Raw genomic sequence first — 16,108 nt, 5'->3', positions numbered from 1 at the left:
CGGATGGCGACGAGTCCGCCTACAGGAGGGAGGTGGACCGGCTGGCGTCCTGGTGCAGCCTCGACAACCTGGAGCTGAACGCCCAGAAAACAGTGGAGATGATCTTGGACTTCAGGAAAGTCAAAGCCCCACCATCCCCCCCTCACCCTGATTTAATCTCCCATCCCTCCAGGACATGTTCTCCTCCAGGACCAGGAGGCGTGTGGGTGGGATCACAGCTGACTCTTCTCACCCTGGACACAAACTATTCTCCCCTCTCCCCTCAGGCAGGAGACTACGCTCCATCCAGACCCACACCTCCCGCCACCTGAACAGTTTTTTCCCCTCGGCCATCAGGCAAATGAACAATAACAAGATCTGATAGCTCAGTTACAGCTCTTTTTATTACCTATTCTGTGTTATGTGTGTTTTATGTTGCACCATTGCACCAAGTAAAATTCCTAGTTTGTGAACCCGATCTCAAACAATGGCAATAAAAACTCTTCTGATTCTGAAGCTAGCAATTTCGGAGAGAATCTTTAACCGCAAACAGATCAAATGAAGGGTTTTTCTTTTTAAACAAGTGTGCTTCATTATGCGATGAGGTAAACTTTGTCACTAAAAACTGAGCAACTAAAAGTTATTTCCCCCCTCTGTGTGTATTCTCATGTGATAAAACAAAGTTCTCATTTTACCACAAAACTCTGCCGATTGTTTTTTAAACCTCGCGTGTTCTTTTCGGTGTGACCACGTCTGCTCTATTAAGGATTGTATTTTTTATTTTTCTCTCCCGCGTGTACTTTGCTGTGCCCAGTCAATTTGTTCTTTTGAGAAAAACTTTTACCACAAACCGTACAGTTAAATGGTTTTTCCCCCGTGTGTATTCTTTCGTGTCTCACCACGTCGGAATTAAAATAGAATCTTTTGCCACAAACTGAACAACTAAATGTTTTTTCTCCAGAATGCGTCATTCTGTGTTGAGTCCAGCCATGTCTGGATAAAAAGGTTTTACCACAAACTGAGCAACCAATTTTTTCTCCTGTGTGTCTTCTGCTGTGTTCGGTCAATCTGTTCTTTCGAGAAAAACTTTTACCACAAACGAGACAATTGAATGTTTTTCCTCCTGTGTGCGTTCTCTTGTGTTCCGTCAAATGGGTCTTGGTAACAAAGCTCTTACTAGATGTTGAACAATTAAATAGTTTTTCTCTAGTGTGCTTTCTCATATGTCGGGTTAAACTGCCCTTTAGATAAAAGCTTTTACCACAAACTAGACAATTAAAGGGTTTTTCTCCGGTGTGTATTCTCATGTGTTGAGTCAAATTGCTCTTGAGAGTAATGCTTTTACCACAAACTGAACAATCAAATGAATTTTCTCCAGTGTGTGTTCTCTTGTGTTCAGTCAAATGGCACTTCTTAGTATAGCTTTTACCGCAAACTGAACAGTTAAATGGTTTTTCTCCTGTGTGTGTTCTCATGTGCTCACTCAAATGGGTCTTTGTGGAAAAGCTTTTACCGCAGACGGAGCAGTTAAACGGTTTTTCTCCAGTGTGCGTTTTCATGTGTTCAGTCAAATGGCACTTTTTAGTAAAGCTTTTAACGCAAACTGAACAATTGAATGGTTTTTCTCCCGTGTGTGTTCTCATGTGTTCACTCAAATGGCACTTTTTAGAAAAGTTTTTGCCACAAACTGAACAACTAAATGGTTTTTCACCCGTGTGTGTCCTCATGTGTACAGTCAAATTGCTCTTTTTAGAAAAGCGTTTAGCACAAACTGAGCAGCTCAAACATGTTTTACCCGTCTTCTTTTTAGAGCAATTAGAGTGTTTGTTGTCAGTTTGAGTCCTCATATCACCTTCACAGTCTGTATCGCTGCTTAAAAGTTCTTCATCCCCGTCTTCAGCTCCGCTATCTGACAGTGGAGCTGAGAGGTGGTCTGGTTGTGGTTTCCCTTCATCATCTTCAGTCTTCACGGAGACAACAGTCAGTGGCAACTTGGTGAGATCAGCTTCCTCCTGAGTTATCCAAAGTTCCTTCTTTTCCTCTTTAATGTGGGGTGGCCGTGGATTCTCTCGCTTCAAAGTAGAGCTCCGCCCCTGTGACTGAGGAGGAAGTTTTCCTGGATGACCAATCAGCTGCTGGACGTCTGCAGAACACAAACACACTTTAGTTCAGACATGATCCATGAGATGTTTCTCCTTGAACTCACTACACACCTTCTTGTATGTACTGCATGTGTGTGTAGTGTTTCATGGACATTCATTTAGTGCCTTGCCAAAAGGATGGATCCATGTACACAGGACTTGGGCTGGTACTCGACAAGTGGAGCTAGAATCCCAGGAAATAGAAAACTTCTGTTTCCATGGACAGGGCGATACTGCAAACTAGGGCTGCACAATACTCGGAAAAAAATTGACATTGAGATTTCTTTAACCCTGTGATTTATATAATATTATATTTTTTACCAGTTGACTTGAATTTGCATTTTGTTATGCTGCCATCTCATGGAAACCTGACCTGCAACCATTATAATTGTTATGTGAATGTAAATGCAGGGATTTTCAACCACTAGTGTGCCGTGAGATATTGTCTGGTGTGCCGTGGGAAATTATGCAACTTCACCTAATTGGTCCAAAAAATATTTTTTGCAAATCAATAATCATAATAATGTGCAATAATGTTGTCTAGTGCCTGTGCTGTGTAGAGCTTGGCAGGGTAATCTTGTAATACTCCATATCAGTAGGTGGCAGCAGGTAGTTCATTGCTTTGTAGGAGTCGGAACGCGTCGAGGATGGTTTGTCGTGACCCCAACATGCAGAGTAGTGATGGGTTGATGAGGCGTCATGAAGCGTTTCAACACATTGCAAAACTGTATTGATACTGTGTCACTAAATACTGACATCTGCTGGACATTAAAAATCCCTACAGGCAACCTATGGACCGACTCAACTGACACGGATTTTATGACGTAGTATATACAATAATATAAACCAAGTCATTGTATTTCATTTAGGATTATTTCATATCTTCATTTAAATGAAAATATATTTTTATCTTTTTTAGATACAGTCAATAAATAATGTGAACATGTATCATAACATGGAAATCTAAGAGATGTGTTGTGAATGAGGATGCTTGTGGACGGGGAATTATCATATATATATATTTTTTACACATTTTTATTTAAAAAACCCAGTTTTTCCAACGTATTACATTTTATTTTATTTTTTTTATTTATTTATTTTTTTTAATTATTATTATTTTTTTAATAATGTCCTGCCCAGCTTCTCGGGCAAATCATATAGCAGATGTAGATGCCCATATCGGCTGTTCAGATTTACTTTACAAAAGAGAAGTGTAGGATACTTCTCTTGTTGCCTTATTTGTATTTTGACTTTATTAAATGTATTTATATTATCATTTGGTGCAGCCGGGCCGGAGCAGGAGGGAATAGAAAGAGAGAAAAAGGAAGACAGAGGGGGGAATTGTGGGGACAAGAGGGGGATTAGACAGAGAGACAAAAACAACAACAGCAAACACAACAACAACAACAATAGAGCAACATCAGCAAATACGACATGTACAAATATGACGGTAAAAGTAATAGCAAATAAGCAGTTAGCGAAAGTAAAAAAAAAATACAGAAATGACAATTAGCATTATTACACTAAAAATGGAGCAATATGAATACCAATAGAAATAGTGCTATTGATAATAAACAATACCAATACTTTACCTTTATTATCAACAATACAATTGTTCAAATGCAACAGTACATATACGTAATGATAACTTGAGATACGAAAGAATGCAGAAAAATGGAGGGGAAGAAAGAGAAGCAACCTACATTAACCTTGTAACGTATTACATTTTAGACGATTTCTCTTCTTAGTTATTATTTCTCCGGCTGTAGAAAAGACCCGCTCACAGGGCACAAAGGCGTCAGTTCGACACAGTTCGCGTATCGGTCACGTGACCGAAACAGCTCATGATCGGTCACGTGACTTTCTAAAAGCGGTACGCGCACCGATACAGGGTTTTGCTCTATGAGCTCGACGCATCGGTGTTGCCGGACCCATCACTAATGCAGAGCACAGCGGGAGACAGCGTGCAGGAAAAAAGGTATGTAACGCTTAAACCTAAAATTAACAAAAGGCAAGTCTCACTAGGAAAATGCACTGATGCTTAGGGATGGCTATGTGAAACAAAAGTAAAACTGAACTGGCTACAAAGTCAACAAAAACAGAATGCTGGACGACAGCAAAGACTTACAGCGTGTGGAGCAAAAACGGCATCCACAAAGCACATCCGTACATGACATGACAATCAACAATGTCCCCACAAAGGATAGCGTACGCACAACTTAAATAGTCTTGATTGCGAAAACAAAGCGCGTGCGGGCAGTAGCACTCAAAGGAAGGCGTGAAGCTGCTGCAGGAGAACACCAACAAAACAGGAAGGGTCACCAAAATAACAGCGCAAGACAGGAACTAACGCACGACACACAGGAAACAACAACAAACTCAAAATAAGGGACGACAACCTGGTGGAGTTTCATTTTTTAACCTTTTCTGCTGGTGGTGTGCCTCCGTATTTTTTTAATGAAAAAAATGTGCCTTGGCTCAAAAAAGGTTGAAAAACAAATGAATAAGTGAATGAGTTTGGCTTCTAAATGTATTTGAGATATATTCTATTTGCATCTTTTGTTGCCTATTTTTGTTGTGCTGGGACAAAAGTACATGTTTCATTCGATCAATTAACGATTCCCGTTAATTAAAGTTGTTTTCTACAGTTTCTCGTATGTTGAGTCAAACTGAACACTAAAATGTTTTTTTCGTCCTTATGTTTTCAGTGAAGTTGCTCTTTTTAGTAAAGCTTTTACCAGAGACCGAGCAGTTTAAACTTTTTTTTTACCGCTTTTCTTTTGAGAGCATTCAGTGTTAGTTGTTAGTGTGAGTCCTCGGGCTGTGAATCTTTGAGCACTGCACGATTTGATTCGATACTTGGGGGTAACAATTCAGACAATTCCCAAACAATTCTCGATTCAAAATCTACACTTTTTAAATTAACATTGGATGCCAGTTCTATGATTAACTACATTCCTCCATAAAATAGATAAACAGCTCTGATGCATGTCTATATTACTTAAAAGAAAACTGGTTTTGTTTAATAAAGTCAAATACAAATAGTGCAACAAGAGAAGTATCCAACACTTCTCTTTTCTAAAGTAAATCTGCACAGCAGATGTGTCAGAATAATTGTATCTAAGTTATCACAAAACTTTGTGTTACATTGAGTTCAGCTCGCCCTGCGAGAGGACAAAAGCTGTCTTTGATCCTACCAAGCAAACGGCTTGTAAAACTCCACTGTGTAGGATGGGGAGCGACATGAGGGTGTCGGTTTCTTTAATGTATTGTAATCTACAGGAAGATTTTCTTTGAACTGTTTTACGACCTTTTCTTTGAACTGTTTTGTAACCAAAGGCGATGGCTGTTTACGACCCCCCTCCCTTAGAACCAGCTGTTGCCATGTAATCAGGGAAAGTCAAAATAAAAGAGGAGGCGTACAATCTTTCGTCAGAGCGTGGTGAGACACTGTACAAGGGTACAGGTCTATGCGTTTCTCCTCTATTGAGCCAAATTGAATTCTGTCTCTGTTTAATTCCTTGCTTCTTGTCTTGTTTAATAGATGCCATCAGTGTTTGAACCTGACAACATATAGATCATCTACATCAGGCCTGGGCAATTATTTTGACTCGGAGGCCAAATTTAGAGGAAAAAATGTGTCTGGTGGCCGGCATATCAAATTTGTAGGAACACTAATACAAAACCTCACAATAATGTCCGATTGAATGCTAAAAACGTTATGACAGACCGCCTTAAAAAAACGGAATGGAATTTTTAATTTTTTTACTGAATGAGACACCCAGAATGTACATGAATATAAAGAATGTGGGATTTACTGAATGTGGGCCTACTGAAAGCCACTACAACCGACCACGCAGTCTGATAGTTTATATATCAATGATGAAATCTTAACATTGCAACACATGCCAATACGGCCGGGTTAGATTAGTAAAGTGCAATTTTAAATTTCCCGCGAAATAATCTGCTGAAAACGTCTCCGTATGATGACGTTTCCGCGTGACGTCACGGATTGTGCGGACATATTGGGACAGCATTGTGGCCAGCTATTAAGTCGTCTGTTTTCATCGCAAAATTCCACAGTATTCTGGACATCTGTGTTGGTGAATCTTTTGCAATTTGTTTAATGAACAATGGAGACAGCAAAGAAGAAAGCTGTAGGTGGGAAGCTGTGTATTAGCGGCTGGCTGCAGCAACACAACCAGGAGGACTTTGAGTTGGATAGCAGACGCGCTACCGTGAGTACGCAGCTTTGGCTTCCAAACATTTGATGGCTTGCCCGTACGTGCGTGCCGCTATGTGCATGTCACGTACGTAACTTTGGGGAAATATATGTGCTGTATGAACTTTGCGGAGGTGAACGGTACTTTGGGCTGTGGGATTGAGTGTGTTGTGCGGGTGTTTGAGTTGTATTGGTGGGTTATATGGACGGGAGGGGGGAGGTGTTTGTTATGCGGATTAATTTGTGGCATATTAAATATAAGCCTGGTTGTGTTGTGGCTAATAGAGTATATATATGTCTTGTGTTTATTTACTGTTGTAGTCATTCCCAGCTGAATATCAGGTCCCACCCGCCTCTCACAGCATCTTCCCTATCTGAATCGCTTCCACTGCCCTCTAATCCTTCACTCTCACTTTCCTCATCCACAAATCTTTCATGCTCGCTCAAATTAATGGGGTAATCGTCGCTTTCTCGGTCCGAATCGCTCTCGCTGCTGCTGGCCATGATTGTAAACAATGTGCAGATGTGAGGTGCTCCACAACCTGTGACGTCACGCTACTTCCGGTACAGGCAAGGCTTTTTTATCGTCGATGTTCTCTACTAAATCCTTTCAGCAAAAATATGGCAATATCGCGAAATGATCAAGTATGACACATAGAATAGACCTGCTATCCCCGTTTAAGTAAAAAAAAAATAATTACAGTAGGCCTTTAAGAAACATTACAAATAAGAATCGGGATTAATTTGAAAATCCATTTTTTGACACCCCTAGTGAGTGTTAATATCACCTTCACAGTCTGTATCGCCGCTTGAAGGTTCTTTAACCTTGTCTTCGGACTCACTACCTGATAGTGGAGCCAGGAGTTTGTCTGGTTGTGGTTTCTCTTCATCATCTTCGGTCTTCACAGAGCCACCAGTCAGTGGCAACTTGGTGAGATCAGCTTCATCCTGGCCGAGAAGACACTCTCCCTCTGGAGTGATGCAGAGATCCTCCTCTTCCTTTTTCATGTGGGGGGGATATGGACCCTCCTCCGACTGAGTGGAAAGTTCTTCTGAATGACCAATCAGCTGCTGGACGTCTGCGGGACACAAACAAACACACTTTAGTTCAGACATGATCCATGAGACGTAGCCAGTGAAACAGAAGTATCGGTATCAGTATAGTACAACATAAAAATGTCTCGTTTGATACAACCGTCTATTGTTTACATTGTAACTGCGGAAACTGGATTGAACACTAAAGTACTGTAAATGAAAAAACGGTACCACTGCTATTTTACAGTAAAAACAACTGAGCTGCACGTTTGTTTGTTTTTATCAGAAATCCGACGTTCTTTACTGTAAATGTAAAATAAAACGGTAGCACGTTTATTTTTACAGTAAAATTCTGGCAACTGATCTGCCAGTTTGCAACTGTAAAATCTACTGGCATTTTTTACGGTATAGAACAAAATAAAAATGTCTATCGTTCGATACAAACGTCTATTGTTTACATCGTAATTTTCACATTGTAACTGCGGCAACTGGATTGAACACCAAAGTACTGTAAATGAAAAAACGGTACCACTGCTATTTTTACAGTAAAATACTGGCAACTGAGCTGCAAGTTTGTTTTTTTTTACTCTGAAATCTGAAGTTTTTTAACTGTAAATGCAAAATAAAACAGTAGCACATTTATTCTTACAGTAAAATTCTGGCAACTAATCTGTCAGTTTGCAACTGTAAAATCTACTGGCATTTTTTACGGTATAGAACAAAATAAAAATGTCTATCGTTCGATACAAACGTCTATTGTTTACATCGTAATTTTCACATTGTAACTGCGGCAACTGGATTGAACACCAAAGTACTGTAAATGAAAAAACGGTACCACTGCTATTTTTACAGTAAAATACTGGCAACTGAGCTGCACGTTTGTTTGTTTTTATTCTGAAATCTGAAGTTTTTTAACTGTAAATGCAAAATAAAACAGTAGCACATTTATTCTTACAGTAAAATTCTGGCAACTAATCTGTCAGTTTGCAACTGTAAAATCTACTGGCATTTTTTACGGTATAGTACGACATATAAATGGCTATCATTCGATACAACCGTCTATTGTTTACATCGTAATTTTCATGGATTTATCTGTTCATCACTCACCTTCTAACACTTGTAGATCATCTTCCTTATATTCAGGTTCAAAAATATAATATTTTGTATCATCATTTATCCCAAAGTAGTCATTGCTGGCTCACATGAAGTTGGCCATAATTAGTAGTGTAATTAGTAGTCCTTCTAGAAGGAAGTAGCGAACGTTGTGATGCAACTGTTAAATCAACGTAATGCTTAAAATGACCAAAATAGGTAAATATTACATGCGGTTATGAAAGTGTCTGTTACTACATTACATATGTACTTACAGCGTGTATATAAAACCTTTATGGAGGTTTTAAGGGGGCTTTATAGGCGTAATAAATTGAATCCTCATTACCTGCATTTGGGGATGTGACGATAAACGGTAATTATGAGAACCGCGGTAACACTCCTGACGGTTAGTATTAGCGTTTTAAATTAAAGTAAAAAAACAACCATGATTGATAACTGCACTTTGTTAAGAACAGGGACTGCTCGCTAACTTGAACGCTAACATGAAAACAAGAGACATTAATGTCTTTCCCCATTAAAAAACAACATCTAAAGTTATTCAAAAACATTACTGTCCGTTAAATTAAGATTATTGATGTTGTACATTTAACCTACAAGCTGTGCTCTCTTAGCACAGAGTGATTGTTCTATAGAACAGAACACAGAGAGGTTCTACGGTGCGTTCAAGGCCCGCTGAACAGAGTAGGATGCCACAACGCTCCCAAAAAATAATACGTTTTGAAGTGCTACAGCAAAAAACAATATTCAAAACAATAAAAGCTTAGCCATTAAAACAGATAAAATACTGGGACTAAAACACTATCAGTGAAGAAACAACAAAACATGTAAAATAGTGGCTTTTCTAACAGTGTGTCAATTCATTTCAATGTATTTTCTTTTTATAACACCGCAATAATTTTGATAACCGTCATATGAAATTTTCATATCGCATGGATGTCTACAATTTCTTTGTGTGGCTGGGTCAAGGAAATTGGTATCAAGACTCTCCTGGATAAATATGTATCGTTTATGCTCGGGTAAGTTTGCATTTCATGATTTAACTTTGTGCCTATTGCTGTGTTTGTTGTCTTGTAACTATAGATGTCAACATTATGTACGTGCTGAAAGATTCATTTATGATTGTTTATCAAAATATAACTATAGATGTCAACATTATGTACGTGCTGAAAGATTGATTTATGATTGTTTATCAAAATATAACTATAGATGTCAACATTGTGTATGTGCTGAAATATTCATTTATGATTGTTTATCAAAATTTAAATACAGATGTCAACATTGTGTACGTGCTGAAAGATTAATTTATGATTGTTTATCAAAATATAGCTATAGATGTCAACATTGTGTACGTGCTGAAAGATTGATTTATGATTGTTTATCACAATATAACTATAGATGTCAACATTGTGTATGTGCTGAAATATTCATTTATGATTGTTAATCAAAATTTAAATACAGATGTCAACATTGTGTATGTGCTGAAAGATTCATTTATGATTGTAATCAAAATTTAAATACAGATGTCAACATTGTGTATGTGCTGAAAGATTCATTTATGATTGTTTATCAAAATATAACTATAGATGTCAACATTGTGTATGTGCTGAAAGATTCATTTATAATTGTTTATCAAAATATAACTATAGATGTCAACATTGTGTACGTGCTGAAAGATTCATTTATGATTGTTTATCACAATATAACTATGGATGTCAACATTGTGTATGTGCTGAAAGATTCATTTATGATTGTTAATCAAAATTTAAATACAGATGTCAACATTGTGTATGTGCTGAAAGATTGATTTATGATTGTTTATCAAAATATAACTATAGATGTCAACATTATGTACGTGCTGAAAGATTCATTTGCTTGTTTATCAAAATATAACTGTAGATGTCAACATTGTGTATGTGCTGAAAGATTAATTTATGATTGTTTATCAAAATATAACTATAGATGTCAACATTGTGTACGTGCTGAAATATTCTTTTATGATTGTTAATCAAAATTTAAATACAGATGTCAACATTGTGTATGTGCTGAAAGATTAATTTATGATTGTTTATCAAAATATAACTATAGATGTCAACATTGTGTATGTGCTGAAATATTCATTTGATTGTTTATCAAAATATAACTATAGATGTCAACATTGTGTATGTGCTGAAATATTCATTTATGATCGTTAATCAAAATTTAAATACAGATGTCAACATTGTGTATGTGCTGAAATATTCATTTATGATTGTAATCAAAATTTAAATACAGATGTCAACATTGTGTATGTGCTGAAAGATTAATTTATGATTGTTTATCAAAATATAACTATAGATGTCAACATTGTGTATGTGCTGAAAGATTGATTTATGATTGTTTATCACAATATAACTATAGATGTCAACATTGTGTATGTGCTGAAATATTCATTTATGATTGTAATCAAAATTTAAATACAGATGTCAACATTGTGTATGTGCTGAAATATTCATTTATGATTGTAATCAAAATTTAAATACAGATGTCAACATTCTGTATGTGCTGAAAGATTCATTTATGATTGTTTATCAAAATATAACTATATATGTCAACATTGTGTATGTGCTGAAAGATTAATTTATGATTGTTTATCAAAATATAACTATAGATGTCAACATTGTGTACGTGCTGAAAGACTGATTTATGATTGTTTATCACAATATAACTATAGATGTCAACATTGTGTACGTGCTGAAAGATTCATTTATGATTGTTTATCACAATATAACTATAGATGTCAACATTGTGTATGTGCTGAAATATTCATTTATGATTGTTTATCACAATATAACTATAGATGTCAACATTGTGTATGTGCTGAAATATTCATTTATGATTGTAATCAAAATTTAAATACAGATGTCAACATTGTGTATGTGCTGAAAGATTCATTTATGATTGTTTATCAAAATATAACTATAGATGTCAACATTATGTACGTGCTGTGTCCCCCAAGGCAGTATATTGGGACCTTTACTGTTCCTAATATACATAAACGACATGTTATCAGCATGCGACTGTGAATTGTTCTTGTTTGCGGATGACTCTGCCTTGCTGGTATCCGACAAGGACAAGTCACAGGTGGAGAAAATCCTCAGTGCCGAACTCTGTAGAACTTGCACCTGGCTCGCTGACAACAAGCTATCCATCCACTTGGGTGAAATGGAATCCATCCTATTTGGGTCCCACATCAACCTTAAGAAAGTCAATGACTTAACTATTAAAGTGGGTGACATTGTTATCACCAGGAAAGATGAGGTCACCTACCTAGGTTCCATTCTAGAGGCTAATCTTTCCCGTGATAAAATGGCAACCAAGGTAATCAAAAAGGTCAACCAACGAACGAGATTTCTCTACAGAATCTCCTCTCTGGTCAACAAAAGCCCCATGAAGATTCTAGCGGGAACTCTCGTTCAACCCTTTTTCCATTACGCATGCACCTCCTGGTACCCTAGCACCTCCAAAACCCTCAAATCTAAACTCCAAACATCTCAGAACAAGCTAGTCAGGTTACTTCTAGACCTCCACCCCAGATCACACCTCACTCCTACCCACTTCTCCAAAGTGGGCTGGCTCAAGGTGGAGGACAGAGTTAAACAACTTGCACTGAGCCTAGTCTATAAAATTTGCTACACCTCCCTGATACCGAAGTACATGTCAAACTACTTCCTTAACGTAAATGACCGCCATAACCACAACACCAGGGGGAGCTCCACTAACCACGTTAAACCCAGATTCCGATCTAACAAAGGTCTTAACTCATTCTCTTTCTATGCCACATCAATGTGGAATGCACTCCCAACAGGTGGAAAAGAAAGGGCATCTCTATCCTCCTTCAAAACAGCAATAAAACAACACCTCCAGGCAGCTACAACCCTAGACTAACACCCTCCCCCACCACACCCCACCTCCCCGGATTGTAAATAACCAAATGTAAACAATCAAATGTATATACTTGTTCTTATGCTTTCTGAGCTCACTATGTTCACCGCTCGTTATACATATCCTACCAAGTCACACCTACACTGTTTCAATGTCCATTTCTCAGATGATGCAATTGTTGATGACTGAAGTGCGGATAGCAACCCAACCTAAGTCCAAATAAAAGAGGAGGCGTACAATCTTTCGTCAGAGCGTGGTGGAAGACTGTACAAGGGTACAGCCCAGACGTTTCTCCTCAATTGAGCAAAATTGAATTATGTCTCTGTTTAATTCCTTGCTCCTTTGTCTGTTTAATAGATGTCATCAGTGATTGAACCTGACATGAACCTACAAATCTGGACTTGGACCATCTATTATTTCTCCTGCACTCACCTGAAGGCATATTTGCAGTCCTGACCCGACACCCTGAAGTGATTGCTAATCCATATTAAAGCCGTCATAGTCGTCACTACAGTAATGGAATCGTGAGGTTCCCAAAGATTCTCACCTGTAGTTCCAACAGCCTGAAACAAGACAAGCATTGGGCTACTTTCTCCGAGAAAGGCAAAATGCTATGACAACAGACTCTCGCTGGCCCATCACTTCCAGCCGCGCATTTTTAATGAGTCCGATGAATACAACCTATTTGGTAAGAGAAGTTGGTTTGGTATTATAGCTCCCCTTCAACTTTGCTTTGGTAACTTTCTTTGACTTTATGACACACAGTTGAGAGTAATCATATTATTCTTGTTCTTTATTACCTCCAATCCTCTGCACGTTGATGTAGACATGTGGTCCAGTCTTCTCTGCACATCTCTTACTCTTCCCCAACATCTCTTCTTTCACATCATTATTTTCTTTACACAAGCGCTTGTTTTGCTCTTCCACTTTCTTCATTTGACTTTTGCATTCTTTCATCTCCTCTGATGTGAACTCCACTGCCTTCTTCAAGCTAACAATCATGGCGGCTCTTTCTTTACATTCTTCAACAAAGCCGGCTAATTTCTCATTAACGCTCTTTCAGGGCTCAAAATAGTTTTAAATTGGGAAACTTCCAACTCAGGCCACAGGTTCGATTGGCCACGGATGAAGCGCTGGCTGTCCAGGGTCGGGACCTGGGGTGGACTGCTCGTCTGTGCATTGGTTGGGGACGTCTCTGCGCTGCTGACCTGTCTCTGCTGGCCCCACTATGGACTGGACTCTCACTATTATGTTAGATCCACTATGGACTGGACTCTCACACTATTTTGTTAGATCCACTATGGACTGGACTCTCACACTATTATGTTAGATCCACTATGGACTGGACTCTCTCACTATTATGTTAGATCCACTATGGACTGGACTCTCACACTATTATGTTAGATCCACTATGGACTGGACTCTCTCACTATTATGTTAGATCCACTATGGACTGGACTCTCACACTATTATGTTAGATCCACGATGGACTGGACTCTCACTATTATGTTAGATCCACTATGGACTGGACTCTCACTATTATGTTAGATCCACTATGGACTGGACTCTCTCACTATTATGTTAGATCCACTATGGACTGGACTCTCACTATTATGTTAGAGGCACTATGGACTGGACTCTCACTATTATGTTAGATCCACTATGGACTGGACTCTCACCATATTATGCTAGATCCACTATGGACTGGACTCTCACTATTATGTTAGATCCACTATGGACTGGACTGTCACTATTATGTTAGATCCACTATGGACTGGACTCTCACTATTATGTTGATCCACTATGGACTGGACTCTCACACTATTATGTTAGATCCACTATGGACTGGACTCTCACTATTATGTTAGATCCACTATGGACTGGACTCTCACACTATTATGTTAGATCCACTATGGACTGGACTCTCACACTATTATGTTAGATCCACTGTGGACTGGAATCTCACAATATTATGTTAGATCCACTGTGGACTGGACTCTCTCACTATTATGTTAGATCCACTATGGACTGGACTCTCACACTATTTTGTTAGATCCACTATGGACTGGACTCTCACACTATTATGTTAGATCCACTATGGACTGGACTCTCTCACTATTATGTTAGATCCACTATGGACTGGACTCTCACACTATTATGTTAGATCCACTATGGACTGGACTCTCTCACTATTATGTTAGATCCACTATGGACTGGACTCTCACACTATTATGTTAGATCCACGATGGACTGGACTCTCACTATTATGTTAGATCCACTATGGACTGGACTCTCACTATTATGTTAGATCCACTATGGACTGGACTCTCTCACTATTATGTTAGATCCACTATGGACTGGACTCTCACTATTATGTTAGAGGCACTATGGACTGGACTCCCTCACTATTATGTTAGATCCACTATGGACTGGACTCTCACTATTATGTTAGATCCACTATGGACTGGACTCTCACAATATTATGCTAGATCCACTATGGACTGGACTCTCACTATTATGTTAGATCCACTATGGACTGGACTGTCACTATTATGTTAGATCCACTATGGACTGGACTCTCACTATTATGTTGATCCACTATGGACTGGACTCTCACACTATTATGTTAGATCCACTATGGACTGGACTCTCACTATTATGTTAGACCCACTATGGACTGGACTCTCACACTATTATGTTAGATCCACTATGGACTGGACTCTCACTATTATGTTGGATCCACTATGGACTGGACTCTTACTATTATATTAGATCCACTATGGACTGGACTCTCTCACTACTATTATAGATCCACTATGGACTGGACTCTCACTATTATGTTAGATCCACTTTGGACTGGACTCTCACACTATTATGTTAGATCCACTATGGACTGGACTCTCACAATATTATGTTAGATCCACTATGGACTGGACTCTCTCACTATTATGTTAGATCCACTATGGACTGGACTCTCTCACTACTATGTTAGATCCACTATGGACTGGACTCTCACTATTATGTTAGATCTACTATGGACTGGACTCTCACTATTATGTTAGATCCACTTTGGACTGGACTCTCACACTATTATGTTAGATCCACTATGGACTGGACTCTCACAATATTATGTTAGATCCACTATGGACTGGACTCTCTCACTATTATGTTAGATCCACTATGGACTGGACTCTCACACTATTATGTTAGATCCACTATGGACTGGACTCTCACACTATTATGTTAGATCCACTGTGGACTGGACGATGTGGGATCTGAGCCGAGGATGTCGTTTTGGCTTGTGCAGCCCTTTGAGACACTCGTGATTTAGGGCTATATAAGTAAATATTGATCGATTGATGAATTCACTCACCTTCATCGTTCGTCTTTATCGTCGCCATTTTAGCATAGCAGTAGTCGTCCATCTTCTATCACGTCTTCAATCTTCACTTCAGGTAACATTCCATCGCTCCAAACTAAAACAATTATAAAATATTCACCTTTGAGATATGTCCAGCTATATTTGTCGTGAATCTTTATAGCTGTTAGATCGTAAACATCTCCAGGAAACAACAGCCGCGCAGTCCACCATCTTGGCGGTACAGGCAGGTACTGCGCATGTGCGTAGAAACGTCATTTCCTTTAAACCTGAGCGCTTACGTGGCGGCCATCTTAGCACGGGCAACTGACCCATTTA

General features: G+C 38.6%; 1 protein-coding gene across 3 annotated transcripts; it reads right to left on the bottom strand.

Annotated features, from left to right (window-relative positions):
• Nucleotides 1–348: 348 nt before the first annotated feature.
• LOC133632383 (gastrula zinc finger protein XlCGF57.1-like) lies at nt 349–16,015 on the bottom strand. 3 transcript variants are annotated; one of them, XM_062024780.1, is made up of 4 exons: nt 15,785–16,015; nt 7,188–7,421; nt 2,193–2,304; nt 349–2,122 (listed from the first exon to the last, which is right to left on the bottom strand). In XM_062024780.1, the coding sequence occupies exons 1-3, from the start codon at nt 15,834–15,836 to the stop codon at nt 2,240–2,242; spliced, it is 351 nt and encodes a 116-aa protein (XP_061880764.1). In that variant the 5' UTR covers nt 15,837–16,015; the 3' UTR covers nt 349–2,122; nt 2,193–2,239. The 3 variants fall into 3 exon arrangements, with proteins under 3 accessions (XP_061880764.1, XP_061880763.1, XP_061880762.1); XM_062024779.1 differs by having other exon boundaries at nt 351–2,122; XM_062024778.1 differs by lacking the exon at nt 2,193–2,304 and having other exon boundaries at nt 352–2,122.
• Between the last annotated feature and the right edge of the window lie 93 nt (nt 16,016–16,108).

Source organism: Entelurus aequoreus, linkage group LG17 (genome assembly GCF_033978785.1).
Source record: "Entelurus aequoreus isolate RoL-2023_Sb linkage group LG17, RoL_Eaeq_v1.1, whole genome shotgun sequence".
NCBI lineage: Eukaryota > Metazoa > Chordata > Actinopteri > Syngnathiformes > Syngnathidae > Entelurus > Entelurus aequoreus.
This window is presented reverse-complemented; position numbering and strand designations above follow the sequence as displayed.

What these genes read in the sequence shown, in the direction of transcription:
- LOC133632383 (XM_062024778.1), bottom strand. Translation starts at nt 15,836, where the DNA reads ATGGACGACTACTGCTATGCTAAAATGGCGACGATAAAGACGAACGAT. An exon ending in GATAAAGACGAACGATGAAG is followed by an intron (nt 7,422 to 15,784) that starts GTGAGTGAATTC and finishes TGTGTCCCGCAG; the next exon opens with ACGTCCAGCAGCTGATTGGT. An exon ending in ACTCCTGGCTCCACTATCAG is followed by an intron (nt 2,123 to 7,187) that starts GTAGTGAGTCCG and finishes TGTGTTCTGCAG; the next exon opens with ACGTCCAGCAGCTGATTGGT.